Consider the following 16035-nt stretch of genomic DNA (forward strand, 5'->3'; position numbering starts at 1 on the left):
ACCCACAGTGGTGTGTGTGTGTGTGTGTGTGTGTGTGTGTGTGTGTGTGTGTGTGTGTGTGTGTGTGTGTGCGCACACCTTGTTCTTGTTGCCTTTGGCGGGGATCAGGTCTGTGAACAGAAACACAGTGAGAGGAGGAAGCTGGACCTTCACCCGACAGGCCTCACCTGAGCAGGCCTCACCTGACTCCTCCTCCTCCTCCTCCTCGCTGCCTTGCACCGACAGCTTCTTCAGCTTCTGGACGGCGTCCTCCTCGTCCTCGTCGGTGGGATCGGCTGCTCTCCCTTTCCGCCGGTCTTTCTTCTTCTTCTGGGGCTGAAAGCAGGGCTGGATTTCAGGGTTCTGCGGCGTGAGAACGTCAGCCACAGTGATCACAGGCCTACTGCTAACGCCGCTAACACTGCAGCGCCGCTAACACTGCAGCGCCGCTAACACTGCAGCGCCGCCAACGCTGCAGTGCCGCCAACGCTGCAGCGCCGCTAACACTGCAGCGCCGCCAACGCTGCAGTGCCGCCAACGCTGCAGCGCCGCTAACACTGCTGCGCCGCTAACGCTGCTGCGCCGCCAACGCTGCAGCGCCGCCAACGCTGCAGCGCCGCTAACGCTGCAGCGCCGCCAACGCTGCAGCGCCGCCAACGCTGCAGCGCCGCCAACGCTGCAGCGCCGCCAACGCTGCAGCGCCGCTAACACTGCTAACGCCGCTAACGCCGCTAACGCCACCATCACTGCTAGCACTGCGTGCCAGCTACAGGCTACAGCTGCGGTTACTTACAGTGGGACTGGCTTCCTGTTCCTGTCAGGACAACAGGATTAATGAGGCCACTGCGCCATAAACACATGGAACAACTGTAATAACTGTGTAATAACATGTGATAACGCACAACAACGTGGAATAACCGAGTACTACCAGCAGCAGCTCAGTGGGTTCTGACTCCACCCAGCAAACCGCTCACCTTGAACAGGACTTACTGCTGACTGTGAAGCAGTGATTATTAACACGTTCATCCAGACAGCGGTGAGTGAGCTCCTGAACACTCTCTCACACCCCCAGAGGCAGATCCAGCGGAGCCCCACCTGTTTGCCCTGGGGTTCCCTCGCCTCCTCCTTGTCCGTCTTCTCGGGTTTGCTGTCCGTGGCCAGCTCCTCGAAGAACTGCAGAAACAACGGAGAGTGGGCCCGAGCAGCACTCCTGCAGCACTCCTGCAGCACTCCTGCAGCACTCCTGCAGCACTCCTGCAGCACTCCTGCAGCACCCACAGCCTCATACTCACACTCTTCTTCCCCTTCTTGTCTTTCTTCCCTTTCTTCACAGCTTTCTCTGTCTCTGCAACAAGAAACACACACGGTCAGCACACTGCGATCATGAAACCACTGCTGGACACAGCCAGCGGTGACAGTCTGACCACGCCCAGGGTCTGCAGGCTCCGCCCACAGGAGCTCCTCTGGACAGCATGGAAACACTCCCAGCTCAGCCAGCCGGGGCTGCAGTGTGTCAGTGTGTTGCAGCTGTTGGCGTGATTGTGTGTTGGTGTTGCAGTGTGTGACAGTGTGTCGGTGTTGCAGTGTGTTGGTGTTGCAGTGTGTTGGTGTTGCAGTGTGTGACAGTGTGTCGGTGTTGCAGTGTGTTGGTGTTGCAGTGTGTGACAGTGTGTCGGTGTGTTTCAGTTGTTTCAGTGTGTGTGCTCCTCTGGTCCGCGGCCCTCACGCCTCTCCATCACTCGGACCCTCGCGGCTCACGTGGCGGGTCACCGGCTCCTGGTCACGGTGACTCACTCCGCTCTGGCTTCACTGTGCGGAACTTTCCTCAGAGGAATTGAACTACCAGCCGACACACGTCACCTGGAAGCGAGCCTCCCGGTGCCGCTAGCTTCCAGGAACCCGGTGCGGCCGGCAGGCAGCCGGGCAGGAAAGCAGCTCTTTAACGGCTCTTCTGTAGAAACGCTCGTTATCTGCGCTCCTGCCGGCTAGTTAGCATCCGGCTAGCAGCGCGGGGTGAAGGAACGTGCTCTCACCGGCGGCCGGCGCGTCCTCGTCGCCCACCCACTGCGGCTCTTCCTTCACCTTCTTGGGCATCTTGTCGATGACAGCGTGACTCTGTGCGTGAAGCCTGTGAAAAGGGAGTTTTATTCCTGTGCGGTTAACGACTTTCTGCCGGCAGCTACACGCATGTCAAGCAGCCTCGTGACGTCACGCTGCTGACATCCGTTTCCTGCTGGACCGGACGTAGAACGTCGCCGCCATCTTGGATGAGGACCCCTCCTGCTCCAGTCCAGGCTTCTACTGATGAAGAACGTCTTTATTTGATGTCTTTGTCTGACACGCCAGTCATGGCCTCTTTTGGTTTGCTGACAGTCATGATCTTAGACTTAGTTCCTCCAACTCCATGATCAAATTTTAGCTTTTTGATACTAAAATACAAAATACTAATATTACAGTAAATACTGAAATGCTTGAAGATCGTAACAGTAACAATGAAAGCATTTTAACAACTTTTCAAGCCATTTTACAGGGTGTCGGCCTCCTCCCACAGCCTGGCTGCAGCAGCACTGGTGCCGATCGCCCTTCTCTCTGTGCCTTTAGCCATTGGTTTTCTGTTTATCCTTTTTTATTTTTTATTTGTTCTGTTTCTTTTGTTGTTGTTTTTTAAGAGCTTTAAAGACCTTCTCATTGAACTTTTCAAATTTGGGTTTGAGGCTGGGGCCATTCTGACAGAAAACTCAAGTTGAATACATCCTACTGTTGCCGAAATTGAGAACGTTTTCAGCTTCCCTTATTTCTGAGGCCTCCAAATGTCTGAGAGAACATTCCACCACTTCAAGAAGTCTACGTTCCTCTGGTTCCGGCTCATGTTCGTGTTTTGGCACCAAGATGTCAGACTTCTTTTTCTTTACCTGAATTTCCTTTCATCAGTCCTATCATGGGAGAGACAGACGACAACCGATCAGCGTGCAGCATTATATTCATTCAGCCATGAAGCCACAGCAACAGAGGAAATGCTTTCACATAAGGCCTCAGTCTGTCCCCTCTCCGGCTCCTCCATCGTCCTCAGTCTGTCTCCAGCCCAGTCTGTTGGCTTCTCCTCAGCTGACTGAGACCTGCTCCTTCAGTCCATCCTAAAACCAGTCTGTTCTAGTCTGTCCTCAGTCCCAGGTCCAGCTTCTCTCAGGGTCTTCAGGATGCCACTGTCCTTAGATGTCCCTCACTCCTCTTCTTATCACCTGGGTCAATCAGCAGGATGTCCTCTGCGTCTCTCTTCACTCCAGGTGCTCGTCTCCATATGATTCTCTTTTCAGTGACATCAGAGCAAGTTCTCATGAACAGACCAGGAGAAAACACAACCTGAGGTCCTTATCACGGCATTCAGCCCCCTCTCTGCTAGACACGGTGTCACATTCACCACGTCTGCTCCAGCTGTAACTATGTGTGTGTTTTCACACAAATATTCTTATAACACTTGAATATATTTACTGATATAATATAATATAATATAATATAATATAATATAATATAATATAATATAATATAAAAGCGATGGGGACACGTATGCTTCTGGTTTGGTGTAAACTATTAATAATAAACCAGACTGAGGGGAAAAAAATGACGTTTTCATCGGGATTTCCGACAGACCTGAATGCACCTTGACGCACCGTGCGTCACCGCGTGCGGCCGGGTAACGGGGTTGCCAGGTTGGATTAATGAGCGTGGCCGATTCCAAAATTAGCTTTGAACGTATTTTCAGAAAATGTTGAAAATTAAAGTAAGACAAAAAAATCAGAACTCCAGGAAGACAGTCAGAGGACGGTGTTTATCCGATTGAACTCCAAGCGGTGGATCTATGTGCTTTGTGTGTGTGTGTGTGTGTGTGTGTGTGTGTGTGTGTGTGTGTGTTGTTGCTTTTGTTTTTTTTTGTTTTTGTTGTTTGTTTGTGCTCTCGCGGCAGTTATATGATCGTGTGTGTGGTTCGACATTCGCGTGGCAGGATTCCTTCCAGAGGTTCGGATTCCGGCTGGTTTGCGGTGGCTGGAAAGTGTCAGTCAGATCTGGCAACCCACACGGGCAAGGACACGGGGAGCAGGAGTGACATTTATGTGAAGCGTTGACGGGAATTTCTGCAGCTCCGTGGCTCGTCCAGCTCACACACTCCACGGGACCGAGCCGGGCCGCAGACACTGCTCACCTGCACGGCCTGGACCGCCGTTACTGCCGGTAAGTTACCGGTACCGGTACCGGAGCGTTTGACCAGCCGGCGGTTAGCGGGCCTAGCATGCTAACACCCTGCTAACAGCACGAGAGGCTTCTGGAATAACTCCGATTAAAGTCAGCAGATTAACCACTTCATCACACACATCAGAGTTCAGCTGACTGCTGAGTCCTGGACCCGAGCGGGACGACCGGGACCCCGGAGGGGCTGACGGTCCCAGCTCAACAGGGTCTGCGAATTCATGTTTTCATCCATCACTGACGATCCATCATGTATTCATCCATCATCAGTCTGAGGATTCATGTTGTCATCCATCACAGCTTGGTGTGTCCCTGAGATCGGACTGGCTGAGGACCTTCAGGGGACTCAGCCTGGCGGACGGTCCTGCTGTGATGGACTGAGGCTGTCTGTGTTGAAGTGTGTTCGTCATTGGGAGTGAGTGCTGGGTGTGCGGCGTGCTGCTGGCAGTCTGCAGCGTGAGGCTAACTTCAGAGCCACGGTCCCGTCAGTCAGCACCTCGTCCAGTGTCTCTGCTGACTGAGGACATGATGGACAATGTCCTCAGTTGGAAGAGAATGTGCTGAGACCAGTGAGGGACCATGGGGGACTAGAGGGGGACCATGGGGGACTAGAGGGAGACCATGGGGGACTAGAGGGGGACCAGGGACCATGGGGGCCCCTGTGTGAATGAAGGTTGACGGTTCGATGTCCTCCCCAGCGACCAGGCCTGCTGTCCCTCTCCCGTCCCCCCTGGACCCTGGAGCCGTGATGTGTCTGTGCCTGGAGTGATGGTCCTGTGGTGACCCCGCTGAGCTGAATGGCGGTGAGCAGAGGGGGCGTGGCCTTCTGGGTGGGATGTGTCCGCGGCCGCGGGGGACGGCCCCCCCTCCGGAGGAGCAGCTGGACCGGCGGTCAGGTACGTTGGACGCTCTCAGGTGTTTCTGGTGAAGACGCTGGGCGGCGGCTGACTGGGCGTGGCTCCTCCTCCAGGTGCTGGAGGGTCCCGATCCCGGTCCGACCCGTCCCCTGAGCAGCGCCGTGTGGGCCCTGGCCCCCCCGAACAGCCTGCGGTATCAGACCCTGAGGCAGCCGGCGCTGTGCCGCCCGCCGGCCCCCCCCGGCCGGCCCCGGCCCCGGGGACGGGCCGGCCCGGAGGACGAGTGGCAGGACTCGCTGAGCGTGTGCGTGCTGCTGCGGCCGGGCGACGGCGCCGGCGCCGGCCTGCACACCCTGCTGGAGATCCCCCTGTTCCCTGAGGGCCGGCCCCCGGACCCGGACCCGGACCCGGACCTGTCCTTCCCCATGACCACGGTGGACGGCTGCCGGCCGGACGACATCAGCGTGGAGACGCTGAGGACCGGCGCCGCCGCCGGCAGCTTCAGGAGCCTGTTCCAGGCCGAGCGCTGCCCCGCCCCCTACGTGCGCGGCTCCACCTTCTACTGTTTCCACTGCCCCGCCCCCCGGCCGGGGTGGGACCAGAACCTCCCGCTTAACCCGGAGAACCCCCGGCCTCGGCCCGCCTCCGCCTCCCTGTGCGGCCCGGCCGGCCCGGCGCCGGGGGGGCGGGCCGAGCGGGACCGGGACGGAGAGCAGAACCTGGAGCTGATGTTCGAGAGGCTGAGGCTGGAGGTAAGACGTCTGCGTTTCACTGAAGTCAGAGGACGTCCACTGGAGGACGTCCACTGGAGGACTGGAGACGGGTCCTGCTGCTGCTGGTCTCAGTCTGAGCCAGACTGTGTAGACCCGGCAGAGACACTGTCCCCCTGCACACCCTGTCTCCATCAAACCGGTCTGGGGCGAGTTTCTTCCTTTCAAAATGAGAGGTGAAGAAATGGCTTCAGTGGGCGGGGCTAACCGTCACTCCTGGACTCCTCAGTAGGGCCCGACCGATATGGCTTCTTTGAGGCCGATTCTGATATTTGACAGAAAAAAATTCCGATATCCAAGATGTCAACTGATTAGTTTACAAATTAATTAATGAATAAAATAACTTCTGTTTTGATCCCTTAACACTTAAAACAAAAATATAAATTGCAGGCAGAGAATTTTACTGTTTTACAGCACTTTGTCCTTTAGTATTTGTACAAAAACATGTCGTCTTTGACAGAGTTGCATTTTGAATATAATGATCACAAATAGTCCGACACTAATATTACTGCATAACAACACACAGTGAGATGCTGTTACAGCCTGTCACGTTGCACTAGTTTCTGCCAAAGTAAAGCTAACAGTGACCTGACATGACGGTTGCTGCACACAGACAGTGATGGTAATCATCATTAAAGCTGGTGTCCAGAGTTTCCCTTCGTTTCCAGTGTATGAATCATTTTTCAACAGAGCTTCAATGTGTCAGTCTGGTTCCATACTACAGTATAATATTAGCATAAAGCAATATAAAAATATATTTATGAGCCCCGCCTTCGTCTCATAGACCCCCATGTTATCCGAAAAAGCGCCGGTCAGCTTCAGCCAATAGACTTCGAGCTTCCGCCTTGTCCTGCTGTCAGTCAGTGTGGAGCAGCCAGAGAGCACGTCGCTCGCCCAGCAGAGGAGAGTTAGCTCTGCAGCAGATATATCCACTGTCTGCTGAACATCCACCGGAAACAGCTCAACATGGAGGATGCTGCAGGACTGGAGGCTCTCATTTTCACCCGCGTGCACAATTAAAGGGGCGTGGCTTGGTCGCTCATGAAGGCAGAGGGAGGGCGGAGCCTGAGACGTTGGATTAAAAAAACCTCTCTCTTTCAAAACTCCGGACACAAGCTTTAACCCCACATTGAACAGACCCACCAGGAATCTGCCGAGAAAAAGTTTAGATTCCACGTTAAAATCCAGGGAAGGTCCGAGAATCCGCGGACAGACGTGATTTCTGCGAAAAATTTGCAATCACGGAATCGCTGATTCCTGAAGGGTCTAATTGAATGACAAACAATATAACATGTAGATAGACTAACGCCGCCCGCCTGAAATGTGCGGGGGTAGAAACGAGCGCTCCCGCCGGCGCAAACTCCGACACTCCTTGGTTAATCATTAGGGAAAAAAACACTCATTCAGACTACTGAATCACTACATGTGGACAGCTTAACAGCAGCAGCAGTGAACCAGCATCATCCTCCCAAATGAGGAAGGCTGGCACGGCACGGCACGGCACGGCACGGCACAGATCACAGCTGACAGGGAACAACACACTGCTGGGTGGATGGTTCTCACGTCCGTCGTTCACTGGGAAAACGGGGCACCAACAGTAAACGTGCACGTCCGCTCGGGAAGGCAGAAGCAGTGTTTCCTGGTTGTAGCTTAGCTTACTGCTCCTGAGAAAACAGCCGAGGACTAAGGATACGAATGGAGTCAGAGCCCCCTCTGGTGGCCCGATGAATCGGTCGGGCCCTGCTCCTCAGACCTCCTGTGGTCCAGTTCCGGACTCCTCAGACCTCCTGTGGTCCAGTTCCGGACTCCTCAGACCCCCTGTGGTCCAGTTCCGGACTCCTCAGACCCCCTGTGGTTGGAGCTGGTATCAGTGGTATTGGATCAGGTATTTCCTGGGGTTAGCCTGGCACCAGGAGCAGCGTTAGCAGCCAGGCTAACGGGTTCCTACCCGGGTAATGCATGGGGGTCAGGTGGTCCCAGATGAACCCTCCACTGCCCCCATCAGGATGGTGGACAGCCCCCCCCCGGCCTGCAGCGGTAGCGTCAGCAGCAGAACTGACCCTCTGTGTCCTCAGCTCCCAGGGTTCTTCATGTCCAACCACGACTACAGCATGTACTCCCCCGACCTGGAGTTCATCAACGGCCTGCTCAACGTCCGCACCCGGTGAGACGCTCGCTCACACACACACACACACACACACACACACACACACACACACACACACACACACACACACACACACACACACACACTGCCCAGCGCTGACTGTGTGTGTGTGTGTGTGTGTGTTCAGAGGCCGCCTGCTGTACCAGCTCACCCTGTCCCTGTGGCGTCTCGTCTGTCTCTGCTACTACGCCGAGGCGCGTCTGGACGTCCTGAAGCTGACCAAGCACCCGGAGGACGGCAGCGTCCGGGCCCGCTGGAGGATCCGGGGTCTGCCCTTCCACTGCCTGCTGCTGCGCTTCTACCGCAAGGACAAGTCCCACCTGTACAGGTGAGGCTGGGGCCATACGCCTGGTCCTGGTCCTGGTCCTGGCCCTGGCCCTGGCCCTGGCCCTGGCCCTGGCCCTGGCCCTGGTCCTGGCCCTGGTCCTGGCCCTGGTCCTGGTCCTGGCCCTGGTCCTGGTCTCCGACCTCCGATGAGCCCGGCTGAGCTGACACACACACACACACACACACACACACACTGCTTACAGATCAGGATCAGTTCAGAACCAGGACCAGGATTCGGGGTTCAGGATCCGTCCACTGAATCCAGCGTGTCTTTCAGGTCGTATGACGCCTTCTCCACCTTCTACGTGGGACAGGACGGCCTGATCCACTGTCACCGAGTGGACAAGGTGAGACCCCCACCCTGACCCCCCAGACCTGACCCCCCCAGACCTGACCCCCCCAGACCTGACCCCCAGACCTGAACCCCCCAGACCTGACCCCCAGACCTGACCCCCCCAGACCTGACCCCCCAGACCTGAACCCCCCCCCAGACCTGACCCCCCAGCCCTGACACCCCCCCCTTCAGACCGCCCCAGACACTCCGTCTCAGCTGTGCTCCTATTGGCCCAGGTGATGCCGGCCCCGCCCCCCGCCCTCCCCCGGGTCACGTCCCTCCTGGCGGGGGCCCTGGTGGCTCTGGGGGTGCAGGAGCCCCGCCCGGCCCTCAACCTGCTGCCCCTCCTGCTGTCCTCGGCCCCCGGTCCCCGTCCCGCCGTCCTCACTGCAGCGCAGCAGGAACCCACGGCCCGGGACAAAGGAGCGGATGAAGAGCCCGGTCCACGCTGCTCCCCCCAGTGAGCCTGAGCCCCCCCCCCTCGGAGTCCTGGACTCCAACCCAGAACCTGCTGTGAGGCCAGAGTACAAACCACTGCAGCACCGTGCCGCCCCCACTGAGACCAGCCTCCGTCTGCTGGACACGTCAGACTGAGTCCTCAGTGGGACTGAGGACCGGAGGAGACGGAGACAGAGTCCACGTCTGTCCCTGTCTCACATCTGGCCCCCGCCTCCCGTTGGAGCCCTTCAGTTTCAGACCCCGCCTCCCGTTGTGGCACCTTTGTTCCGGAGTCCGCCTCCTGTTTGGGGCCCTGGGTTCCGGGTACCTGGTCAGGAGGACTGTCTCTGGGGTCCGGGTCCAGGAGGACAGTCTCTGGGTCCGGGTCCAGGAGGACAGTCTCTGGGTCCGGGTCCAGGAGGACAGTCTCTGGGTCCGGGTACCTGGTCAGGAGGACTGTCTCTGGGTCTGGGGTCCGGGTCCAGGACTGTCTCTGGGTCTGATGTTTCTTTGTTTGAAAATGAGAGCTGAGAGAAGAGCGTGCATGAGGAGTGTGCACGTGGTCCCACTTTAACTGTCCAGCTTCACTGTAAACCTGCGTGATGAAGATGATGATGATGATGAAGATTGAAAGATTAAATTAATGCATCTTTTCAAATGTGAGTCAGGATGTTTGTTACACACACACACACACACACACACACTCACACTGTCGAACCATGTACTTCCTGTTGGACAGAGTGTTGACTTCCTGTTGGGGGGCAGTGTGTTGACTTCCTGTTGGGGGGCAGTGTGTTGTCTTCCTGTTGGGGGGTAGTGTGTTGTCTTCCTGTCGCGGGGGGGGGGGGGGGGGGGGGGGGGGGGTGTCCTCTGAGATGAGTTGTCCTGTTTCGAGGGCAGCGGGTGGGTGTTGGTGAATGTCCTGCAGCCTGCAGCTCCCCCTGCAGGACACTCGGGGCTGTGATGGGCAGCTCTGCAGCGCCTCCACCTCTGGAGGTGTGGACGAGGCGGTGCAGTGTCCCGCGGTCCCCGTCCACTCTGGACCCCACCTCCGTGAGACAGACAGGAAGTAGAGAGGCCGTCCAGCTCGGTCCGCTGCTGCCAGGCGGGGGACGCCCTGTCTCCGGCTGTCTCGGACTATCTCCGGACGTTGTCCAGCGGAGGACCGTTGTCCAGCAGAGGACCGTTGTCCAGCAGAGGATGGTCACTGCCGGGTGGAGGCTCATGTTCTGCTTCAGCCTCCAGCGTCACAAACATCACCTGGTCAATCCTACAGCTTCACCTGGTCCGAGCTGGAGGACAGCACACATCATGGAGACACACTTTCAATTGGCTTTTACAAAGTCTGGCAGAGGACACAGGCCACGCCCCCTCTGGCTCTCTTCGTTACTGGATTCTCATCCCTCTGATCCTACATCTGTTTCTATATGTATATATATATATATATATATATATATATATATATATATATATATATATATATATATATATATATATATACTGGGGGGTGAAAGTGTAAATCAACACCCAGAATTCTTTTTGTTTCTGTTTTCACACCCTCCAGACGTCTAATCTTTGGACAATCCCAAAATATATGAGTGAAGTCAGCTGCGCGCCCCAGATCCTCCAGCTTCATGTGATGTTCGACTGTATTTTGCCTCTTCACTTTCCATTCAGACTCCCTCCATGCTGGGCTGAACGTTTCCTCCATTCGTCATCTGTTATTATTACGTTTGCTTCCATTCCCATCTCTCTTTAGCTTCCATGTTGTTGTCATTAGCTTCATATTGTAGTGCTTTTTATTATATTTTTGAAATCTGCCCTTTTTTAGATTCTTCTTCTGAAAATGACATGAGCAGTTCTTCAACCCTGTTTCTGTCTTTACTGATTCTTTCCCATCACTGTGTTTCTGGAGATAGTGCCTCACTTGTAAATACTTATAAAAATCATTACTTGGCAGATTAAACTCCTTTTTGAGTTGTTGGAACGATTTTGATATTGGCCCTGTAAACATCTGTGCAGTAAAGATGAGCCCCTCATCAGTCCGTTCCATAAAACCTGCGTCCGTGGTCCCCGGTACAAAGTTTTGGCTATTTTTGTGGCTTTACTGACGGAGCTTGACATGTTTAAAAACTTTTGTATTGTCGACCATATTTTCATTGTTTCTAGAATCAAATCATTTTTCATTTTCAGCTTCTTTTGCTCCGCCTCCGACCTGGACACAAACAGCAGAGATTCCAGCGACACAGGAGGGCTGGCCTCTGCTCCGTCGCCCCATACTGCAGCTTATCTTCAGTCACCATCGTACCAGAGTCACAGGTCCATCTAGAGAGTTTCTAAATCCCTAAGTGTGGATTCATCCGGTGTTTTTTTTTTCTGTTCTGTCAATTCTTTAGTCTTATTCTCCAATTCTGTTTGTTTCTGTAGCGGAGCTCTCTTCAGCCGGGACGATATTTCTGCTATTTTCCCTGCTTTCCCTGCTTCCCATGATCTCGCTGGTGTTACCTCACCATTATCATGTATTTGGAAGTATTCCTTTACATTTTACTATATTTTCATTGGCCAGAATAGATGCATTCATCCTCTGATATCTGAGAGAGTTCATTACTCAGATCTGTGGTCGGGGTAACAGCTGCTTGGCCACTTGTAGTGATTCTTCCCATTCCACAGTTCAGTGCTTTGTGTAGATGTTGTTGTGAGATGTAAAAAAATCTGTTCTGGAATAGCTTCTGTGTGGATTTGAATAAAATGCATAATGTCTCCTCCACGGATCAGTGAGCCCCGGCTCTTTAGTCATGTTATTCAGTACTGTAGATTTTTTGTGCTCGGCCCATGATCTGGAGGAAATGATCTAATCTGCCATTCTGCATTAAAATCACCCCATCAGCAGCATCCCCCTCGCTTCACTGGCTATCACTTTAGCTATCTGTTTAAAGAAAGTCTCTTTCCCCTCATTTGGAGCGTATGCGTTCATCACTGGAACGGTCACGTCTCCTATCGATCCCACAGTCGTTACATATCGTCCAGTGTTTTCTTTGATCCCTTTTTCAACCTTAACCACTGTCGGGATGGTTCAGACCGCGCACATCGTATGACTCAAGATGGAACTGATTCACATTATTACCAGTGAGTTCCACACCTCAAACACAAGAAAGAAAATAAGCAAAAATTCACATAATCAAGAAAACAAAGAAGGTACATCTCCATCAGAACCAGAACTACTATACAGCAGGAGCAGAGTCCATCTGCAGAGTGGTGGCGTTTCCTCTCCGGGGAAAAAGCAGTAAGTCAAACCGCAACCTACGGTTTTAAAAACGCAAGTTTTAAATTCACTCTTCATAAAACCATTATTTCTGTCACTTTAACAAGGAGTGTTTAATCTGGCTTCTCTGGTGTTCGCTGAGTCTTCTCAGTCCGTTTTTTCAGTCCGATTGTGAACAATCATATTAAACACATGTAGCGATCCACGATGAATCCTCGTTTACAAGGACCCTGGTGAAGCGTCCTGCGACATGTACTGAACATGTGACTGAAGCCAATCAGCAGAGAGCAAAACAATGGATGGAAACAACGGATCCCAGAGACTCGCCTGCTCGTCTGTGTTATCGTAGCCTGTACTGCGCTGCTGGAGGAAATGGCTAACATTCAGAGGATTAAAATATCGATCTGCACGAATTAAGTGTAATCACCGTGGCTGAACACGCTGTGCTCTCTGCTGATTGGCTTCAGAAACACTGAACTTATTGGCTGTTTTTCAGAGGGCGGAGCTCATTAACATCTGGAAAAACGCCGTAAAAAACGCGCGTCCTGCTTGTTTAAAACGCACGTTTTTTTTACGCCCGTTTTATTAAAACGGGTGTTTTTTACGGCGTCTTAACGATCAGACGCGTTGGATTAGTGGTGAATTGTGACTCTTCTGGCGTTCCATAGACATGAGCACAGAGTCTCTGAGGACCTTCCAGTCTTGCTCTCTGCAGCAGAGTTTGATCTGCTGATCTCTGCTCAGATAATGTCCAACACCTCCAGGAGACGCTGCTGAAGGAGCGCCGCTCCCCGGCCGGAGCAGGAGGCTCCAGCTGCAGACCGCAGGCCCTACAAAACACGCCCATGGCGGCAAGTATAACGGAAGTGAAGACGTGAAGGAATCATGTCATCATCCCTAACCCTGACCTAACCACCACAGTGGGCGTGTTTTGTAGTGTTACATGGGTCTGCGGTCTGCAGCTGGATATACTTCGGCTGGAGCGCCGCCGCCGAGCGCCACGTCTCGCTGTGAGCTCTGCTCCGCATGCCGATGTTTCGAATTAACTGGTGCCCGTGTTAACTTGTGACCAATAGATGACTGAAACATGAGAACCAGTTAATCCATAACACCAGCCGGATGATCGCTCGCATTCTGCCACGGAGCTCTTTATACGACTCGCTGTTTCACAGTTTGCTTCCATCTCTCCTCTCCAGGGTTTGTTCTCTCGGGGTTTCTATTAAAAGTGTTTTCAGCCACCGTCGTGTTCTTCGGCTGGTTTTGGACTGTCCTGCTTCCTGTTTCCTGTCACGTCACACATCACTACTTACGAGGAAAGGCATGTGGAACAAATAATCCCCCGTTTATTCCGCTCCGCTGTCAGGCGGCGTTTATCTGAGACACGGAGCGGATTGTCGATCGCTGTAGACCACCTCGAACAATCAGCTCTGAAATACAGTCTGCTCCAAGTGAAGCGGATCCACTCGGTGTTCACATGACGCATTTACAATCAGCGCCGCCATATAAGCCGATTATAGGGGCGCATGTAACCGTTCCTACTGAGGGTAAACATGGCAATGACTCCATATTTTTGTAACTGTAATTTTGATCTTACTCCTTCCTTTCAGTTGTTTATGTTTCTATTTGTTTGGTGTTTTTACGGTTTCAGTGAGTGTAGACTTTACTCCACGCTCGTCTTCTTGATGTGGGGCCGTCTCCCCTCCGTCTCTGTCCAGCCGCGCTGCGGCGTCTCCGTCCTGTCTTCGTCCTCAATAATCCCCTTGTCCTTTAAGACAGGTGCTGCGTCTGTCAGTGTGGCAGACGTCTTTGAGTCATCTGCGATTTGGATTTTGGCCTTACCGCGTCCCGTGATGAAGTCCATGGTCTGGTTTCTCTCTGCGGCCTCAGGGACGCTGGGGATCCGTATGTTGCGCCTCTTTCTGGACTCCAAGTCGTCGCTCTTCACTGGCAGTTTGGTCGTTTGCTGGAGCAGGAAGATGGCCGAGTGCTCCCGTCGCCCCGTCCTCTGCTCCCGTCCTCTGCTCCCGTCCTCTGCTCCCGTCCTCTGCTCCCGTCGCCCCGTCCTCTGCTCCCGTCCTCTGCTCCCGTCCTCTGCTCCCGTCCTCTGCTCCTGTCGCGTTGCCCTGTCCTCCAGTCGCCCCGTCCTCTGCTCCCGTCGCCCCGTCCTCTGCTCCCGTCCTCTGCTCCCGTCGCCCTGTCCTCTGCTCCCGTCCTCTGCTCCCGTCGCCCCGTCCTCTGCTCCCGTCGCCCCGTCCTCTGCTCCCGTCCTCTGCTCCCGTCGCCCTGTCCTCTGCTCCCGTCGCCCCGTCCTCTGCTCCTGTCACCCCGTCCTCTGCTCCCGTCCTCTGCTCCCGTCGCCCCGTCCTCTGCTCCCGTCCTCTGCTCCCGTCGCCCCGTCCTCTGCTCCTGTCCTCTGCTCCCGTCGCCCTGTCCTCTGCTCTTGTCCTCTGCTCCTGTCGCGTTGCCCTGTCCTCCAGTCGCCCCGTCCTCTGCTCCTGTCCTCTGCTCCCGTCGCCCTGTCCTCTGCTCTTGTCCTCTGCTCCTGTCGCGTTGCCCTGTCCTCCAGTCGCCCCGTCCTCTGCTCCCGTCCTCTGCTCCCGGGATGGCGTTCTCTCCATCAGCTCTGTCATGGTGGTTTCCAGCCTCTCCAGTCCTCTCTTGTTGTCACTTCCTGCTACTCGCTCCTGTCTTAATGAGCGCAGCTCCGTTAAAATGGCGGCGTCCTCTTCTCTGCAGCGCTCCGTCTCCGGGGTCGCTCCTGCCGCTGACTCTCTACAACTTTCTGTCGCACCGTCTTCCTTTCCAGGCTTTCCTGTCTTAACCATATGATCCATATACTTAGTCGACTTATTTTCCAGCTTTTGTATTTTCTGCCGTTCTTGCTTCAGTTGAGCGCTGCTTTTAAGTGGTTTTATTTTGAGCTACTTTTCCTGCTACTTTCTACAACATGGCGCCACCAGAAGGCCTCTTGATCCGCCATGTAACTGTGGTCTTCAGCTGGCCGCCATTTTCATCTGTAGTTCCATCCTCCAGTCCTCCATCCCATCTCACACACACACACACACACGCACACACACACATAGAAACTCAACTTGTATAGACACTTAGAATTGTGTGTTTGGTTTTGCTTTATTGTTATTAAATATAATTCTTGGAATGATTTGTGTCGTCGATGTTTCACAGTATGAGTGGACTGTCGAGGAGCTCCGGAACCCTCCAGGTTCCACTGCTAAAGCCTGGTAATTGTTGATAATCTGAGGAACCGTATGGACCGGCAGACAACAGCAAGCCGCCACACAGCGCCCCCCAGAGGACGAGACAAGTCATCGCTGCATTCATGAAGAACTTCACTGGACCGACCCGACACCACGGCTCCCACTCCTGTTGTAGTCCGGGTGTTCCTGCGGGGGTCCGGGTGGGGTAGGGCTCTGGAGGTGGGGGTGCCGGGACGCTCCTGCTTGTCCTGTGGGGGTCCTGGTGGGTCAGACCTCTGGAGGAGGTTCTGATCTGAATGGGGAGAAACTCCCAAAGAGCCACACTCCTCCTGAATGAGGACTCCAGATTCCAGATCACCGAGGTGGAGAGCAAACGGCTGGCCGGCCTGACTGGCTTCCACCACTGCAGGGGACATCGGCTGTCCTGGAGAGGATCTACCTGGA

General features: G+C 54.3%; 2 protein-coding genes across 4 annotated transcripts in view; one reads left to right on the forward strand and one right to left on the reverse strand.

The window, feature by feature from the left end:
• abcf1 (ATP-binding cassette, sub-family F (GCN20), member 1) overlaps window positions 1-2189 on the reverse strand; it is an 8635-nt gene extending 6446 nt beyond the window's left edge. For both annotated transcript variants that reach the window (XM_030119999.1, XM_030119998.1), the window contains exons 1-5: window positions 2013-2189; window positions 1272-1324; window positions 1075-1152; window positions 183-315; window positions 79-110 (exon numbers count right to left, since the gene is read on the reverse strand). In XM_030119999.1, the coding sequence (XP_029975859.1) occupies window positions 79-110; window positions 183-315; window positions 1075-1152; window positions 1272-1324; window positions 2013-2073 (357 nt within the window). In that variant the 5' untranslated portion in view covers window positions 2074-2189. The remainder of the gene's footprint in view (window positions 1-78; window positions 111-182; window positions 316-1074; window positions 1153-1271; window positions 1325-2012) is intronic.
• Window positions 2190-4049: 1860 nt separating this feature from the next.
• Window positions 4050-9766, forward strand: c22h6orf136 (chromosome 22 C6orf136 homolog). 2 transcript variants are annotated; one of them, XR_003933881.1, is made up of 8 exons: window positions 4050-4206; window positions 4920-5117; window positions 5192-5830; window positions 7924-8012; window positions 8143-8343; window positions 8620-8689; window positions 8913-9466; window positions 9514-9766. XR_003933881.1 is itself a non-coding variant. In XM_030120006.1 (7 exons), exons 2-7 carry the CDS (start codon window positions 5019-5021, stop codon window positions 9138-9140), a joined length of 1326 nt encoding a protein of 441 aa, XP_029975866.1. In that variant the 5' UTR covers window positions 4050-4206; window positions 4920-5018; the 3' UTR covers window positions 9141-9766. The 2 variants fall into 2 exon arrangements, 1 of the variants encoding a protein (XP_029975866.1); XM_030120006.1 differs by having other exon boundaries at window positions 8913-9766.
• The last annotated feature ends 6269 nt before the right edge of the window (window positions 9767-16035 follow it).

The sequence above is a fragment of the Salarias fasciatus genome, chromosome 22 (genome assembly GCF_902148845.1).
Source record: "Salarias fasciatus chromosome 22, fSalaFa1.1, whole genome shotgun sequence".
In the NCBI taxonomy this organism is placed as follows: domain Eukaryota; kingdom Metazoa; phylum Chordata; class Actinopteri; order Blenniiformes; family Blenniidae; genus Salarias; species Salarias fasciatus.

What these genes read in the sequence shown, in the direction of transcription:
- c22h6orf136 (XM_030120006.1), top strand. Translation starts at nt 5,019, where the DNA reads ATGGCGGTGAGCAGAGGGGGCGTGGCCTTCTGGGTGGGATGTGTCCGC. An exon ending in CTGCTCAACGTCCGCACCCG is followed by an intron (nt 8,013 to 8,142) that starts GTGAGACGCTCG and finishes GTGTGTGTTCAG; the next exon opens with AGGCCGCCTGCTGTACCAGC. An exon ending in GACAAGTCCCACCTGTACAG is followed by an intron (nt 8,344 to 8,619) that starts GTGAGGCTGGGG and finishes CGTGTCTTTCAG; the next exon opens with GTCGTATGACGCCTTCTCCA.